The 18,372-nt window shown below is 40.6% G+C and overlaps 1 protein-coding gene across 4 annotated transcripts in view; it reads left to right on the top strand.

Annotated features, from left to right (window-relative positions):
• HEXB (hexosaminidase subunit beta) overlaps positions 1-18,372 on the top strand; it is a 266,121-nt gene that overhangs the window by 56,486 nt on the left and 191,263 nt on the right. For all 4 annotated transcript variants that reach the window (XR_015309286.1, XM_086960781.1, XM_086960780.1 and 1 more), the window contains exons 3-4: positions 13,158-13,223; positions 16,628-16,674. Coding sequence is in view for 3 of the 4 variants with exons in the window: in XM_086960781.1 (XP_086816907.1) it covers positions 13,158-13,223; positions 16,628-16,674 (113 nt within the window). In the remaining variant the exon portion in view is untranslated. The remainder of the gene's footprint in view (positions 1-13,157; positions 13,224-16,627; positions 16,675-18,372) is intronic.

Here is an 18,372-nt window from a genome sequence, read left to right as displayed (position 1 = left end):
CTTGGCTACCATACCAGCAGACGCCCCGCAGATCGGAGGCAATCCTGTCTCAATCTTACTTTATGCGGATGACGCAGTACTTTTATCACGCACTCAGATAGGCTTACAGCGTCTCATTGATGGTTTTATGTTGTTTATACAAAACAGGAGACTCTGTGTAAACAAATCTAAGACCTATGTTATGTTGTGCGGTGAGTCAGCCAATAAACTAAAGTCCAATTTCTATCTAGACAGCGATAAAATGTTACAAGTTAAAACATTTTGTTATTTAGGAATCACCTATGCTAACGATGGGTCCTGGAAATCAGAGCTTGATAATGCCAGGTTGAAAATGACTCGCTGTACTAGCAGCGTTTTTCGATTTTCTTCTAAGCTCGGTTCGAGAAGCATCCGTGATATGATTAACATCTATAATATTCGCTGTGTTCCCTCGGCATTGTACGGGGCTGGGGTGTGGGGCCACACAGATGGCACCTCTCTCCAAAAAGAGGAGAACAAGTTCCTAAGAAAAGAGCTATGTGTTCCCCACTCCGCTTCCATTCAATTAATTCATGACGAGGTTGGGGTCGAGTTTATCTCGGACTTAGCAGCCGTTCGTCCACTCTTATTGTGGCGTTCTATTTGGGCTAAGCCAGAAACTCGATTCACTCAAGAAATTATTCTTGACTGTATAGGCCTGGACTTTTCTTTACGTATTCTTTGGCTGAAATATATTAGTTTTTGGTTTAAGACTCTGTTTGATATTGATGTTCTTACCGACCCCGAACTCGCGGTAGAAATACCCAAAAAAGAGATCAAACAAACTTTTCTGATGTACAAAAAGAAAGGGCGAGATGAGGTATATGGTAAGCTAACTACAGTGAAGTTCTATAGAGAACTTAACTTACCATTGGGGTTCCAAGCCTATCTCCTATATGTCTGCCGCCCATCCCATCAATATGTTTTAACCCGCGTCAGATTGGGTATTGTACACCATCTAGTTGCGTTCCCAGTACAGAAACAGAAATCTGAAACCCCCTGCCCCTGTGACAATGTTTCACGCCAGAGTTGCTGCCATTTCTTACTTTTTTTGTAAATTTTATCACTTTTTAAGATTAAAGTATTTAAAACCTATATTTATTAAATATAATATACGGTCTTTTAAGAAAGCCCTTGTGTTACTATCCGCTTTAGAAAATGTGGACATATGTTTTTTTGTTGCCACTTATATTTTGAAATGTACAGCTGCCAGGAAAAGTATTGTATTGCTATGATTTTTATATTCCTGTCTGTACTTCCCCAAAATGTACAGCTGCCAGGGTGAGCACTTTTTTAGTAGTGTTCAACTTATTTTCAACCCTGTCTGTACATGTTTTCTTCTCTTTTGATTTTTCATACTTTTATTATACAGCTGCCAGGAAATGTTTAGTGCTGCTATATTTCTATACTTTCCTGTCTGTATCAAAATTTTAAATCAAAAATTTTCTTGTCCCATGATTTAGGCAGGGGCTTGTTATCCAACGTACAGCTGCCAGGATAAGCATTTTGTGCCAATTTATTTATTCCTGTCTGTACGATTTTAACTTCTATACCTTTTTGTCATCTTCATGTTTTTTAATTGAGATCCAATGTTTAAACGCTTGTTAGTATGTGTCCTATTCCCATATGAATTATTTTGGATTCCCCTGTATAAATTTTGTAATAATTTTTTAACGCAATGGATTGATTTCATGTTTTGCTTGTATGATTTGTTTGCAAATCGAATAAAAGCTTTGAAATTGAATTGACCTCCGAAAGATAAGACTGAGTTGTCGGAGCCAGCATTTGAAATGTTGACATGCTGGTCACAATAGATATTATCAGTGAATGGTTAACTTGCTAAACCATGATGAATTTACATATTGCTAATCAGCCCACTTAGTATTTCTTTCTACCTGTCATTTTTGTTAGCTTTACATTCTATAACTTATTTTATGGAAATGCACTTCAATATCCTTAAATTACTTTACAAATTTAAGTCCCACTGTGCAGACAAGCAGGAACAGCATTGTAGTAGGGGCTTTAATAAGCCTTGCTGTGTGTTTGTGTTAATTGTCATATATTTGTGTTCTGTGAAGAGCAAACATGAGTATCAGACTGCACTGACATGTCTAGGTCACTCAATCAATCAAAGCAAACCAATGACCCAGGCCTGAGAAATTATCGCCTACATAGATTCTGAATACCACATAAATACAATACACATAATTCCACTTCACACATGCCACATAATTCCACTACACAAATCCACTCCCCCACTATTTCACGCCTCACAATTACACAACTAACAATTACAAACCAACCCACATAATTCCACTGCACACCACATACATACACTCCATGACACATGGGTAAAACACATTGTCGCTTACAACAGCTCTAATTCAAGCAAATGCAAGAACTATTGCATTTCCAATGCTTGTTAACCTTTGCATCCAAAAGTGAAAATAATCATTGTAATCCATAATAGTGCCAAGTAATTGTGACCGCCCTTAAAAACAATGTAGCAAATCAGGATCTGTTCAGCACAGGCTATTTCTCCCCCTTTTAGATTTTACATCTTCTGCCCTGTGGGCAGCTTTTTGCTGGCCCAGAAAAACTCTGCTGCCTTAAAGAGCTGGAATAAAGTTGTCTTCATTCTGAGCAACTCCCAGTGTATTACTTAAAGTAATACTTCAGATCAAAGTTTGAAAGCAAGTGGTGTCCCCTGGACCTGAAGTAAGTAAATCTTTCATAAGCGAGCACGACTCAAAATTGGGAATTTTTTTCAGTTTCTTTTTTTTGTTGTTGTCCTACTCAGGCACACATTTTGCAAAGTTTCCATTCATGACATCATATCTGAACCTTTAACTGTAACATCAGTTTGGCCACATGAACATTTTACATGTACATCATGCCTAAAATGGTAAGGCTCAACATCTCCATCTGTGCATAGGGGTCTACCTACTGCCAAGGTCATGCAGTCCTACCGTCAACCCAATGAGAATCCTTAGCCCGAGTCTCTTTTATCAATTTGTGCGGTTTTCTTTTTGGCGCCTATATAATGGCTCGCTCAATATACAATTATTGTAGTCATTCCCTTTCAGGGAGCAAATGGCTTCTCTCAGAATGATTGCTTATTGACAGGAAAATAACTTGTTTGCTGATGGTTCCAAAAATGAAATGTGGTTATCTTCCTTCTGTTTAAGAAATGCACCCTGTACTCTAATGAGCTGTTAAACTATGTTACTTTTTGGTGCCTTAAATTTGTACTAATGTGCTTGAACAATTAAACATAACTAAATCTGGAGGAAACGCAGCACACTTGAACCCATGCACCACCATTCATGTGGTTCACTTCACAGACTGACTCCCGGCCCCAGGACGTGGAAACCAAAGTTTGAGAACAGACTCCCAAAATGATAAAAGGAGAGCTGGCTGAACTGAATTGAGATAGCCGTACCTGGAGAATCAGCAAAGCCTATAGTCCACCAAAGATTGATAAGGTTATTTACAAGTGACACAAGATGCTTTCATAAAGCAGTCCGCTCTGCTTTTTACTGTTTTAATTTACTGAATGCAATTCTGATTGAAATCTGTTTTAATAGCATTGTAACGCTGCTTTTCTCGCTGGGAATTTGTGATTTGCACTCTTTAGGAGGAAAGCTACTTAAAAAAAAATAAAGCAGTTTTAAATTGGTGGTCGGGGCAATTTATTTTCATGTGATTGTGTGAGATACGCCATTCCCGCTCACACCTCAGCATTTCTGCTGGCTTTTCCACTGAGAGACGCCATTTTTGTTTGAACGCGCTTCAGTGTTTCGGAAATCGCTTTACCGCTAAGATAAAAGGACTCGATGTGCCGGACGAGCAATGGGCGTGGCGCTAGTGCGCCATAGGTGCACCAAATTCAAGCCTGTCTGCACACGGATACTGGCCAACGCCAGCCATGCTGCCGGTGATCCTAGCCACAATGTCCAGTTAGAACATATTCTAAAGCTGAGCTGTTAAATTGTAATATTGTTTCCTGTAACAATGTTATTGAGCCTGGAATGTTGGGTGAGTATAGGTGGTGGTTCTGCTGCCCAGGCTGTGCTTCTCCCTTTGATGGCTTTGCTAATTCTGTGCCGCCCACTGCCAGGGGTGGCGATTCACCCACATGCATTATGTCAGAAGTTATAACCTCATCCACTCTCTGCCCCACTTTCTCTGCTTGTCACATTACTGTGGTTCCTTACCCAAACATGCCTTGGATATCTATAATCTGCTCACTGAAAATGACTCAGATCGTCTGTTCCTAACAGAAACTTGGCTTAAGGACTGGTTGGCGGCTGTTATAGCCCTGGCCATCCCTCCTGGTTTTTCCATCAAACATCTGGATCGTTTAGAAGAACAATGGTGGAGGGCGTGCTGTTATACACAGATCCTCATACTCTTGCTCAGACTCAAAACTGCAGACTATCGATATCATTGAAGGTTTGTTCTTCAGTATTGTCTTAACCATGTCCTTTGCCCTATCGACCCCCCCCACCCCCGACGCTCCGACTCACTCGCTCGTGTTAACTGACAATCTTGGCCAATTATCTCCTCTGCATGCCAATTTTGACTTGAACGGTGATGGAGGGTGGCCTATGATAACAATGTGAAAGCAACATGTTTATCTGTGTTGAAATGTTATCATTCTTCTTTCCGTAAAGCGCAGAAATCTTTAATTTCTGCATCTATTTCCAAAGCTGATAAGTCTTTCTACCTCTTTAAATTGTCCTTTATCCTACGGCTAAAGAAAACACTTGCTCTCCCTCGCGGCAACTCTGTCAAGACCCTTCTAATTTCTTTCATGAGAAAATTCAAAACCTCTACCCCCAACGTCACCCCTGTTTTCACACAGCCATGTCCTCTTCTCATGGGGTTTGACCCCATCTCCTTGGCCAATTCAGCTTCCAAATTGTTGAGGTGCAAGTCTGAATCCCCTCTGGACCCCTGCTCTCTGGCTTTTTAAAATCTTGCTTCGAATGTGTTCAATCTCATCCTCAAAATACTGCTGAAGAAATCCCTAGAATTGGGTGTGGTTCCGCATTGCTAGAAACCTGCTTTATTGCTCCCTTTGCTAAAAAAGCAGTCCGCTGGTCTTAAGGTTACTCAGCAATTTTAGGCCCTTTTCTCTTCTACCTACTGCTGCCAAATGTTTGGAGAAAAGGGTTAACAAGCAGATGGCACGCTTTTTTAGAATCTATTGTTCTTTTGCACGATTTCTAATCAGGTTTTCACACAGGCTATAGTACCGAATCTGCCCTACTTGAGGTTTCTGACTTCGTTAAGGAAAGACTCTATCGGAGCTGTCTTGTGATGACATCTTTGACCTTTGATACTGTCTCTCATACCATCTTACTTGACTAAATCGAGAGAATTGGTGTCGGAGGCCTGGCTCTGCGCTGGCTTAAAGCCTTTCTGTGTGATTGTTCCTGAACAGTCTTCCTTCCACCTTTCACCTCTTCTTCCAAACCTTTGGTTTGCGGCATCTCCCAGGGTTCAACGCTCAGCCCCACTCCTTTTTAATATCGCTCTACAGCTTTTGATTAGACTAGTGGAGTTCTGGGGGTGCGGGTGGTCTCCTACATGGATGACACCCAGCTTTTTTGTCCTTCCATGAAAACGCACATGCAACTCTGAGTTCCTTCAAGCTGTGCCTGAAGGCTGTGGTGGAATGGATGGAGGGAAGCTATCTCAAATGGAACTCTGAGAAAACTGAGATCCTTTTTTTTGGGGGCGGGCATAAATTATTTTCCCCAGTCGAGTCTCTGGTGGTCACCTGTACTCGTGCTGCCCCTCCTCCAGCTCTGACGGCCAGAAACGTTGGGGTAAAATTTGACACATCTTACTGTTGAGCCTCAAATTCGGTCCCTTTCCACTTCTTGATTTGCCACCCTCTGAACTCTTGGAAGGATGCTCCACCTCATTGCGGTGGACTCCATAAAACAGCTGTCCACGCTTTGGTTATGGCAAAACTGGATTTAGCTAATAGTTTTTAGGCTTACCAGATTTCTAATCCAATGGTTCCAAATTATCCAGAACTGTGCTGCTCGCCTCTTCTTGAAAATCCCCCCCCCCCCACCTCTATCATTCAATAGTGTCTCCTTACTTGCAGCATCTTCACTGGCTTCCTGTCTTGAAGAGAATCCAGTTTAAGGCTTTTACTTTAATCTTTATAGCCTTTAGTCACCAGTCCAGAGCTCTGAGGTCCAACAGCCTCAAGTTGCTATGTTCCCTGCATACACAAAGCCAGAAGAGGCAGGTGTTCCTTCACGTATCTGGCCACCAAATTGTGGAACATGTTGCTGTTCAGTCTGCGCTTCAACCCCTCAGAATCTGTCTTCAGACTCCATCACAAAACCTTTCTATTTGATACCTCTCTTTTAGTTCCTCCTACACTTCTGTGAGCTTTCCTCCAGCACCAGGACACCTCCTCGGAGGTAGCTGTGCGCTCTATAAATGCCATAAATTTAATTGAATAAAGCTGTTGCAAGAAAGTCCTATTTTGCCAATTTCATAGCACAAACCTAAAAAAGGATGCTTCCAAATATTCCAGGAATTGTCCTACAGCAACTCTTAATTTTTTTTTTTTTAAAACACTCCATGTGTATTAAAGCAGTATTTTGAGGACCTTTTTGTATTGAAATTTGAAAGTCCTCCAATCCATTATACCAAACCTTGAACTATCACCTTGTCCTATGTTGTCGCCCCCTTTCCCGATGGCCAAGTGAAACTTTGTGTACTCTCTTCAAATTTATGTGAAGGCAGGCAGAGGTAAAAAAGCTAGCTCTACATATGAATGACTCTGATGTCCTTGTGAAACCCTGCCTAGTATAATCCATGAAGCTGTTTTTTCAGCACAATCAATATCACCAGATTGATCAACATGTCTCCCACACAGGGAAGTGTTCCAGTTCCTGAAAGTAAACCATCCTCATACCTATCTTGAGCAAACTAACTGCAATTATACAGGTACTCGCCAAATACTGACCTTTTCCTGACATCTTTGTCCCTAGTAGAATTTTAAAAGGGGACTGGTGCAGGAACATTTGCCACACAATAAATTGTCCGGCTTTTGGCTGATTGCAGGGAATTAAAGCATGCTGTTAAATAGAAGAGAAGATCAACTCTTCATCTTTATCCAAGACCAAAATATACAACCTAATGATACTCTACCTCTGAGTAGCCCCTGACTCTACCGACCGCTATAGAACGATGAAAAGTTAGAACACTGATGTGTCCTAGCTCCCCTATAATTTATCTATTCAGTGTGCCTTCACCGGTACCACAGGTGTCCTCCCTCTTGCCCCTTCCCCTCATATCTGTTCTGCTCTTTCTACCAATATTAGAATAAGACGCTTCAAAATGTGTACCAACATGGTGCCAGTTAACATCTGATAAGAGACTGATATGGAAAATCTGAAAAGCATTGACCAATATATAGACTACTTAAATGTTTGGGTAAAGGAAAGCATCCCAGCTGAAAAAAGCCCAAACTCCACATGCTAGTCCTTAAGTGATAATTAAGCAAAGCACTCACTTATTACTGAAAGCAAAAACTGTGGGTGCTGGACACTAGTTTGATAGAATTATCACATTTGTGGCCTTTTTATCCTTGGGCAAGACAGTCCGCTTCCAGGTGCCAAAGTTTCTAAAAAACCTTTCTCTTTCTAACCAACCATCAGGTGTATGAGTGCCATGGAGATACATGTTTTGATTGCTGCATTGTATTTAACATTGGGTCCCCAGGGGTCTACTGAACGACTTCAAAAATCTCCGATTCCTGATGAACCTAGAGAAGTGGAACCATCTAAAAGAAGCTCTCCACACAATCCACTGGTTCCTGATAGAGTTCAGCATCAAATGTAGGAAAGTCTGCACCACACCAAAGTCCTCCTTAGGCATAGGGTCAGTGTATATTGAGAGACTAACTCGACATTACCTCAGAGGAAGAAACAATTGCTGTCCACATTGCGCCTAATTCACTAGCCACCTTCTAATGTTAGACCTGGTGGCTGATGTTCCTGACCTCTAAGGTGCCACAGGCCCAAATATGACCATTTGCATCTTCGGGAAATTTAATTGATCGGGTGTGTTTTTTGTTCGGGCCGATGATGGCAAGGAGAATTTGGTAAGGGCTACCATCTACCAACCGGTTGCAAAAATCCATGAACTTTATTCCCATGACTATGCTTTTAAGATGGTGCTTTATAATGCCTGTAAAGCCAGTTGTGTGTGTAAAACGCCTGGTTCATCCTAAGTGTGTGTATTGAATTGAGCTAGAATCTTCCATTGCATTTCTCTATGGAGAGACTTTCTTTTGGCTCAAGAAACCTCGTCTGTCCCTCCTCTCTCCAGCCCACTTTTGCCCCAACAGTCTCTGGATGTTGGGTATTATTGTATGGGTAAAGCTAGGTTAATCTCTAACCCTCCTATCTTTCACATTATCAGAAGTAAGAGAGGTGGGTTAAGAAAGCACCCAGGCTTCACCCAAGGGGCTAAGGGACAATTAAAGGTAACCATCCGGGTCCTGGACAAAGTTCGAGGGAGATATCTGTTAATCCGCCCCAAGCACCAGTACCTCCTATCCTTGAAGTGCAGGGGTGCATTATGTGTTTCCATTTCCTCTTTTCTTCATGACTCTGACTCGAGAGGGTGTGGAGCAACATTTGAATTGACTTCCCAACCTTGCCTAAGTATTATGGTGGTGTATGTTGGTCACTGTCTTTGCCTTACCAGTGTTCAACAATGTTGCCTCCCAGTCCATTCCCAATTGGCAGGTAGGTGCCCTGCACCACTTGTAGGTTACCCTGGTACTGCAGTGTGCCAACTTCAGTCTCACATCATTTGACAAGCTGACAGCTGTTCTGGAGAAATGGAACACCGGGTGTCATCTGCACTCTTACTGCTTCAATTGGTAGTAGAAGCACGGCAGCAGCATTGTAGGTGACTGCCCCTCCACCTTGTCACCCATCTTTCTTGAGCAGTCCAGGGACCATGCTGAAGTCCATTCATTATCATGTTTTTTTCAGCTTAATTTTCCCAAATGTAATATCTTTACTAATTTTATTAAGTAAAACACTTGGACATGAAGAACAAACACACAGTAGCTTACTAAAAAGTACAAGGGGGGGGGGGGGGGGGGGGGACATCCCATGCAGTCCCAGATCTCCTCCAGGGGAAAATTATCCGACCCTTTCCTGCCAAGATCTTGATTCCCCCCTGCCCAAAAACACATCACAGATTCAACTCTATTACACAGGGAATCCTCTTCAAACAAAAACGCAGTCACAAGTCAATGCTCTCTATACCCCAGGCTGCACTGAACCTTGGGGGATGTTTTTTCCCCTGATGAGTCACCTCAGCATTGCTGGAGGCCAACACGCCTCTGGCCTGAAAATGCTTCTTGATACGAAGCAACACCATTTTCCTGGTAAGTGTCTCTGGGCTTAAGTCCAAAACCATGAGCGAGTCCCTGTCCCCCAGCTTCACTTCTGCCAGATCCGCTGCCTGTAGTATCTCATCCCTGTAGTCTGGTGAGCACATATCCAACCTCACCATTTCGCCAACGCAGATCTACCCCACGTTATACCAGAGGGTTGTCTGAACCCTTTATGCACCCAAAAAAGGTAATTTTCGCTTGTGGATAAGAGCCAGTTACAATGTATCCTTGTTAATTTGGTAGCCCAGGGCTCACAAGAACAACTATTGTTTGCTCAATTAAATAGTTACAGTGAGTCTATATTGCACTTCTCGGCTCATTAGTGTATTTTCAGTTACCTTCGTGTGAAGACTACTGATTTATCAAAATAAAATGCAGAACCTGTCAAGAATGGAAAAGCTTTATTGAACTTTAATACAAAATATAGGGGTTCTACCCGACAGCCACTTTTAAAAATCTGTAAGGCCAACACAATCCTAGTAATTACATACGATACACCAGTGTTCTGTATTGGTAAGCCTTCCATATGTGCATTAGAAGTGAATCTCCATGTTAAGGGTATTTCTTCCTTACAGCACAGTTCCAATTGAACCCATTAGGTTAAAGTGTAAACTCGTATCTGCATGGTGCTCAGCCCTGATTGACACTCTCGTGTGATATTTCAGCCCAATGCGAGCATTTTAGCACTCTGTTGTTGACTATTTATGCAAAGAACAAAAAAACACCAACAAGTTAAGGATGAACTACTTGATTGCATTTCGTTTTTTTTTTTAATGGTCTTCCTATGTAACAGATAAAACAATTGGTTTAACCAATTTTAAATCTGAAATAAAATGTGTTCTATGCACTAAGCAAAGAAGATGCTATTGCATAACTTACAGTAAAGGCTATTGTAAATATGTTTGTATTATCTGGAAGAAACAATGAATTAAGTCAATTTACTCCTATTCTGAAACAAAATCTGAGGACTCTTAATCTGAGATATAATGTGGAAAACCACCAAAGGAATCTTATTTGACTTTGGCTACGTCAAGACTTATTTCAGAAGATATGATTGACTACTCACTCCAATGTTTTCCTCTTATATTCTATAGGGGCATTAGTTTTTAACTCGACTTGTATTGTTTTTTTTTCTTCTTAAAGCAAAATCTAGCCAGAGACTCCATCACCTAATATTTCTCATCTTTCAGCATATATTCGAAGCATTACACTGTCCTCAGTAAATATACATCTTTTCAGTACTTTTCCCTTACTTCCAAACAGATATAATCGAAAGAGGCGAGTGGCTCTTTTGCCTTAGTGTCCACACAGAAAAGAGGGATATATGTTTGGCAAGGGTGGGGAGAGTTAGAGGGGAGTAGGGAGACAGGAGATTCAGTCATGTAAAGAGCATCATTTACATTTGTGAGTCTTTTTTTTTTACCTGTTGAGAAACAGTTGGAACAATTAACTTTAATGTATGATGTTGGCGTACTTCCTGGAGTTTTATGTGGAAATCTGTGTAAGTATCATGAAGGCATTAATCACCAGCTTGAAGTAATTTCCATGTCAATAAATAAAGTAGTTTCCACAATGCATCTGCTCTCTTCCTAAGTTTGTTCATAATCTGTCCTTACTTCACTGGAACGGAATCCACAATATGTGACCAGGCTTAAGGTGGAGAACATGTTATAGAGCAGACCTAGATGACTGGAGTGTTAGCTGTTGGTTTGGAGTAGATTTCGTTCAGTAATTAATTTCTAGTAAATTTCACTTCACATGTCCTATTCCAAATGATGCATACCTGCGAGTCCTACGAGGACCATATATCTTTAAATAGTAGGGTATTTATTCAGATTTGTGTTTTATTTTTTCTATTTCCCTTGTTTAAAATTCGTTTTTTTCCCTTACCTAAGTGTGGGACCGTCCACTCCCAGCCACTTCGCTGTTTTATTTACTGCATCTATATAACAAGTTGGATTATCAGTTGAGAGGGGTGGAAGCCCCACACGGGCAACCACCACAATCCTGGTCAAGGTGCACCACAAAAGCCACTAAATTAACATGTGCTTAATGCACTGTTTGCTTGGCACAAAAGAAGTCCGGCTTAACTTGGATGCAGTTTGTAAAGTATTTATGCAGCACATAAACTGGAATAAAGTCAAAACACATTGCGAAACCTATCCCAAACCACTTTAGAAAAATAGTCCATTTTAATAAACAAAATGATACCAGGACATCAAAAATCCAATCTGTAGAGACAGATGTATTGAATTTTTAGTGTTGTGGCCAAGAAGCAGCAAGCACCACTTGCAGTTATCTGGTTGCGCTAGAATGGAGGAGGGGGAGGTAATGGGATGGGAACGAATCACTAGTTCAGGCCGACTGCGATGGTGTGCTTGCCGGATACAGGAACCAGGTTAGCCCCACTTAGATGGAGCTGTTCCATCTAAAATTCAAATTAGTTGGACCGGACTGGGAAAGGAACCAAACTATTTATGTATTCAATAGCCTCCCTGTCTTTCCTCTGGCCACGCATAACTGCATCGTCTTTGATTCATTGACCGACCATTGCGTCCCATATTGCCAGAGTTTTTCTTCAACTTCGTTTGAAAGATTGATAGTTGCTCCTTATTTGTTTTTGTCCTGATGATGACCTGTTAAATGACCACTGTCGAAACGCCGTCAATGCCTTCCTTGCAAAGAACGAGAAGAAGCATTGAGTTTTTTGTTTTTGTGATTCTACAAACCTTGTTTCTGTGTGTAATTTATTCCTTCTTTTGCCACTATTACTATTTATGTTCACACTAAAGTTTGTCTTTGTTATTGACATATGTCTCTGTAATTATAGGAGCACTTTTTGTATTGCTGTGTATTTGTACAAAAATATTTTCTGTTATACAATTTTTATTTTAATACTCTTCTAATGGGTACTGCTTCATTATTTCTTCAATCATTGATATGAATCATTTAAAGTCACTAATGTTTGTATTAACTAAGAATTTGAACCATTGTAGCTCTTATATTGTTTTATAAGCCCCAGGTTTGGGTGACCGGGCTGCCCCTGCTGGTTGTAATCTCTGAGCCTTTAGGGCCAACCTTACTCGTGACTTAGGAATATTAAAAAGAAAAGTTTAGGCCTGGCAAATGGTTTATTTTTCCTGGTCGAGATGGCTGATTTAAACTGCACTACAAGTTGCAGTGGCAGGTATCAGACAGATTTTAAAAGGCTATTCTAGTGGGTGGCACAATGAGTGCTGCTGGCTATTAGTAGCAATAAATGTACAGCTCCGGTGTGTATGAAGTACCATTTATAAAGGACTTGGTGTGTAAATTAAATGTACCAATCAAGTGTAGGGGCATTTTACTATATTTTAAGGACGGAGCACAAGCACTTTGTGCACTTTTCCCTACTAATCAGTGCTAGAGTCCTAAAAGGCAAAACACTGGTTTAGCACAGAAAGGCAAACAGCTGGGGTCACACTGCAGAAAGGGCCAGGTCCAACACTTTCCTAAAAGTGTGTGTGTGTGTGTGTGTGTGTGCGTGCGTGTGTGTGTGTGTGTGTGTGTGATATAATCTGTTCTGTTTAGCACTTAGATTGTGTTCATGTCAGATATTCCAGGATATTGCTATGAATATTAATCAAGCAAGTTAACAAATAAATGTGTAGGCAATTGCAGAACTAATGGTATTTTTTTTGCCTTTTAGATCAGATAATTGTCAATGAAAACATTGCTATGCTGAACGCTAACAAAGTTTGGGGTGCACTGAGGGGTAAGGATAACTTTGTTTCGAATTTTATTTATTAAATATTATGAACTGTGTTACACCTTGCTAAACCTTCTTTTGTAACTGTGGTGCGGAGGGTACATTTAGAATCGAAGCATGTCTTCTGTTTTTTTTGGAGGCTCTTACATGCTGACACAGCAAATATTTTTTGAAAACCGGAAAATAAGAATGCAAGGAAGATGAAAGGGGCAGCAGGTAGTATGCAAAGATTGTTAGCCAAAATCGCATAAGCCTTTCAAAAACACGTTAAGATCTTTCTAAAGTTGAACCATAGTACTATATAATGGGATTTTTTAGTCGTCCCTCTCTATCTGTTGGTCTGGTGTCATCATTCACCAGGCCCTTACTCCCAAAGAATACTTGGAAATGTTTTCTCACATTTAAACCTTTCTTTGTATTATTTACACATTATAAAACAACATGGCTTAAACCATTTTTGCAAATCCACAGAGTTATTCTAAAAGATAAAACAACAAATTGCAAAGCTGCAACACATGGCACACAACAAATAGTAATCAAGACAAACGTTATCTGCCCAAACTTAACAGAATATACAAGTCCACAAATATTCCACAATCAAAATAACTAAAAAAACGACTGTTCAGACAGGATTCTAAATGCTAAACGTGTAAATAAACAATTTTATAAACTTCTCACTGGATTTCGTAAACCTAAATGCACAGAAGAAACTCATCCCATTGCTTAAGAATTTACGGACAAAATGGCAAATCATTACACAACCAGAGAAGACCTGTTGGACTCAGATTTAAAACAAAGGAAGGGTAGACTAACCCAACCCAGCCTCTATATTCCTTCGAACAACTATCACAAAGTGAATGTATGGATCTTGTCAAAGCAAGCATGTCAGCTGGCTATCCTTTTGACCCTTGTCTGCCACAAATCTTCAGGAGCATTCTTTTAACTACTTCTGCTGCCACAACAGTAAGAAGAATCATCTATAATTATTTAATGACAGAAATATTTCCAGAAGACTTAAAGGCGAACATATAACCATTTTTAAAGAAAACAAACCTGAACCCGCACAAGCTAAACCACTACAGACTGATTACAAATGGACCTTTGCTAAGCAAACTGATAGAAAGAGCAGTATTTACCCCGATGTCACAATTCATTGAAGAGAACTCCATACTTTCCAACTTCCAAACAGGATTCTGTCCAGGAAGAAGTGCATAATCTGCCCTCATCCCCATCTTAGATGACTGTAAAATCACAGGAGACCGGAACATTGTCCCTGCACTACTTCTCTTTCACCTTTAAGCTGCCTTCGACACCAGTTGACCATGACACTCTAATCCAAAGGCTCTGTGAAGCCGGCATAGAGAGGATGGCTCTTGACTGGATCACATTTTACGTTAAAAAACAGAACAAGGCTCTATCATCTCGTATATGCTTTTCAGTATCTACATGAAATCATTACTGGCAACGATCAATGAATTTCAGTTCACATGATATAACCATGCTGATAATACAAATACTTCTTAAACTGGAAAGCCCCAAAGGCTTTGGAAACTCAAAGCTTCAATCTCCTCACATCTGTTGATCATTGGATGACATGGAGCTGTCTCAAATTGAACGTTTCCAAAACTGAAATACTCATGTTGCGACTGGAAAAATTATGACCCGCGCTGCGCCTGTCTATCTGGGTCCACCTCCTAAAGTAAATGTGTAAATGTAAATGTGTGTATACTTGTAAAGCGCACTGTCGCCCCATCTCGGGGCATCCTGGCGCTGTATACCGCTGTGGAACCCTTCCTGGCTTTCCAAGGAAGAAACATTGGAATTACCATGGACTTTAATTCTCAATGCATCCCCAAGTGGACATGTTAGCAAGATCAAGCTTCATTATCATAAACTCTGTGATCCATCTTATTTTATCGATCACAATGTGTAATTAGGATCATAACAATTGGATTTATAAGTACTTCACTTTTGAAATACTTGGAAAAAATGTAATAAATGTAAATCGAAAAACATAACATTTCCAAAAAAAGTAATAAATACATAAATGAGCGTTATGTACGCTAACACTTTGAAAATCTGACTAACTATCCATACTTGTACATATAGGACTTTATAAATACATGAAATCTGTTATATACATGTATACCTTTCTATGTAGTTAATATGTATCTTTATATTTATTACTTTACAACCATTGGGGAAAAAGCCCTTTCAACTCTCTCCAATTCACTACTCTATTTCTCATCCTATACCTCTTTCAATATATCCTCTACCTTTACTCTGACTCATCCCAAACCTCATTGTACTACTATCTCCCTGATAATCCTGTCTAAACTTTTCCCTCCACTATCCCTCGTTTGAATGATCCCTAGCCTAATTTTACTACTATGATCTCTCAAATAACACTTTTCCCCTCCTCTATGCCCCCCTTATCTTGTTCAATCCAAGTAACACACTAGTAGTGTGCTGCTCGCTGCAAAGCGCTTCAACACCTCGTCAGGGGTCGTAAGTGCTACATAACTACAATTACAATTCTGCACTAGAAATCAGTCTCTCCTCATGCTCAACATTGGTAATAAATGTATAATTTGACATTTCATGAGTGATGTAGTATGTGAGTTGATAAGCAATGCATTATGGGGGCCCAAGTTATAAATTGTGCACTAAACTGTAACTGGCGTATTTGAGTCCTTTTTTTGATATTTTTAAACGTAGCTCATGTCTCATTTCAGCACCGTACTATAATGTCACTTAACCTTTCGTTTTTTTTATCAGTGTGTGTGTGTATGTGTATATATATATATATATATATATATATATATATATATCTCACACACACCATATGGAGGGTCCGAATATCAAGAGGAATCACACGAGTGGTTTTACATTGGTTTACATTTTGGGATAGTGGTTTATTTTGTAGGTACCCGCTGGTCCTGTGGCTGGACGTTAACTTTATACCAAGGGCTAATTTAAAAAGCTATTTTCCCTGCACGAGGATAACTCTTGCACGCTGCTGTGTGATTAGTAAATGTGTTCAGAGGGTTGGAATCTACGTGCACAAACGTTTCTAAACGTATGTTTAAGTAACCTCACATGGACCTCTCTTCTTGCCCTGTGTTTTTTTTCTTTTCTTTTGTAATGGAGTACTGCAATTAACCTAGCTTTAATTGCCCTTCTTGCGCCACTGTTGCACATTTTACCACCTCTGCTTTTCTGCTGCATTTCTTACGGTTATCTATCTTACATCCTTGTTTCAAGGAGTTACGATCCTGTGGCATCTTTCCACTTGTGCATTTTCACCACTCGTTAGCCATTTCCTGTCCTGTTCCAGCCACTCGAACTTTCGTTCTCTTGTGTCTCCTTCTGTAGGCTGCTTGTTAATATACGGTTTGTTCTCATTTTAGGTTTGGAGACTTTTAGTCAGTTAATAACGGAGGATGAATTTGGCGCTGTAAGTATAACGTTCAAATGAAATTCCAACACTTATTCGCATCGTGCATAAAGTATTTCATGAATGATGTGGAATCACTGCAGGCCTCATACGCACACGTTGTTGAAAGGTTGGCCTCTCATCTGTGTGTTTGTTGTTCAAGGCGTGCATGTTTTTCATAAGCATTACTCTCCCTGTATGTCTTAAAAGCAATTTTTTATATGAGTTCTTTTTAATCAACATCGCTTTACTTAAACCTATGAATTGGACATTTGGTGTGTACAATGCACTGCGAGAGGACTGTGTGGTGTCTTTGTGACTGAAAGGCCTAGTGTGCCCTATCGAATCTTCTATCTTGCTGCCAGTTCGTAGCAGTTTCTGTCATGTCAAGTGACCCCCGTGCAAAAGCTTTTCCTTTGAAGACGACTCCTTTTTGGCATTTCACTGTGAAGCAAGAACCCGACCCGTGCTTTAAAATAGGCTAGAATGCATCGATGACCTATTGCTAGGCTTTTGTTCATTTAAATGTCAGAATTGATTTATAAAATGAGATCATGTGCGTGCAAACCATGCCAAAATATTCTAGGAGGATATACATTTGTCTCTGTATTTTCAACCTTGACGCCATAGAGTTTATTTACAGGTTTCGAAGAATAACTAGATGGCACTGGCCCCGCCACAACAAACCCCAGGGATCTTCGCGTGTTTATGGGGTGCTCTCCGTCTCTATCAGCAGTGGGGCGATGGCATTCGGGCCGCCCATCCTAATGCAAGGCCATTAGCTGCAGCTCCTAGAGACTGTTTGAGAATGGAACAAGGTCAAGGGCGTCTAATGATGTTTGCTGAGCTTTCCCAGGTTGCACAGATCTGAAGACATCCTGACAGCTGTAAGGAAGAGCAGTCCCGACGTATCCATGCAAGTAGTTTTAAGATAATAGCACAGGCCAAGTTTGGGGTGCTGCACCCGTATATGGCATTAGATACCTTGAACATACCCCTGCAACTGTAGTAAACCTAGATGAACTTAAATGATCGTACCCCTGATACAAACTAGTTATGCAACCATTAAATATTATGCAAATAGATCTATATGTCGCCACCAGTTTCCTCTCTAAAAGCCTCTGAATTTGAACCTGTGACCAAGGTTTCAGGCACAGCTCGATCGAGTGCGTGCAGAAGCCTGAGCAACTAGAACCGGCATAGACTAGATACTTCATAAGCATCAGCAGTGCAGTCGCTTGCACACAGGACACGCGTACCCTTATACCGAAGAGGTACGGCACAGGCAAAATACATGTCCGCTTCCCTCGCCTGTGCAGCAGCTTCCTCTGGGTGCACAACCATTTCTTTTCTTGTTCGATTTACATAGCACAGGCTTAAATACTGTCTTCATATTTGCAGAAAAATAAGTTACCAAGTGGGGATGGAAAAATAGGATCCTTGTACAAAATGTATGTATGAAGACCCAAAACAAAATGTAAATATAATTGTTTAAAAAACATATTACCAGTTACTGCAAATACAACAATATTAGTGTGCAGGCCACCTGTCGGTCACATGTGGGGTTAGCTGCAGGCTGAGGCTGCGGTGAGGAGTATGAGCTCTGTGCATGCAAGGACTGCTCGGATGGTGGGACAGAGAATGCTGCCCGCATGTCTGGTTGGCAAGCGAAGGCTGTTCAGAAATGACTGTGAAAATTGGCATGAGGCTTATGCAGAT

Source organism: Lissotriton vulgaris, chromosome 3_1 (assembly GCF_964263255.1).
Source record: "Lissotriton vulgaris chromosome 3_1, aLisVul1.2, whole genome shotgun sequence".
In the NCBI taxonomy this organism is placed as follows: domain Eukaryota; kingdom Metazoa; phylum Chordata; class Amphibia; order Caudata; family Salamandridae; genus Lissotriton; species Lissotriton vulgaris.
Note: the sequence above shows the minus strand (reverse complement) of the source record. Positions and strands in the feature narration are given on the sequence as shown.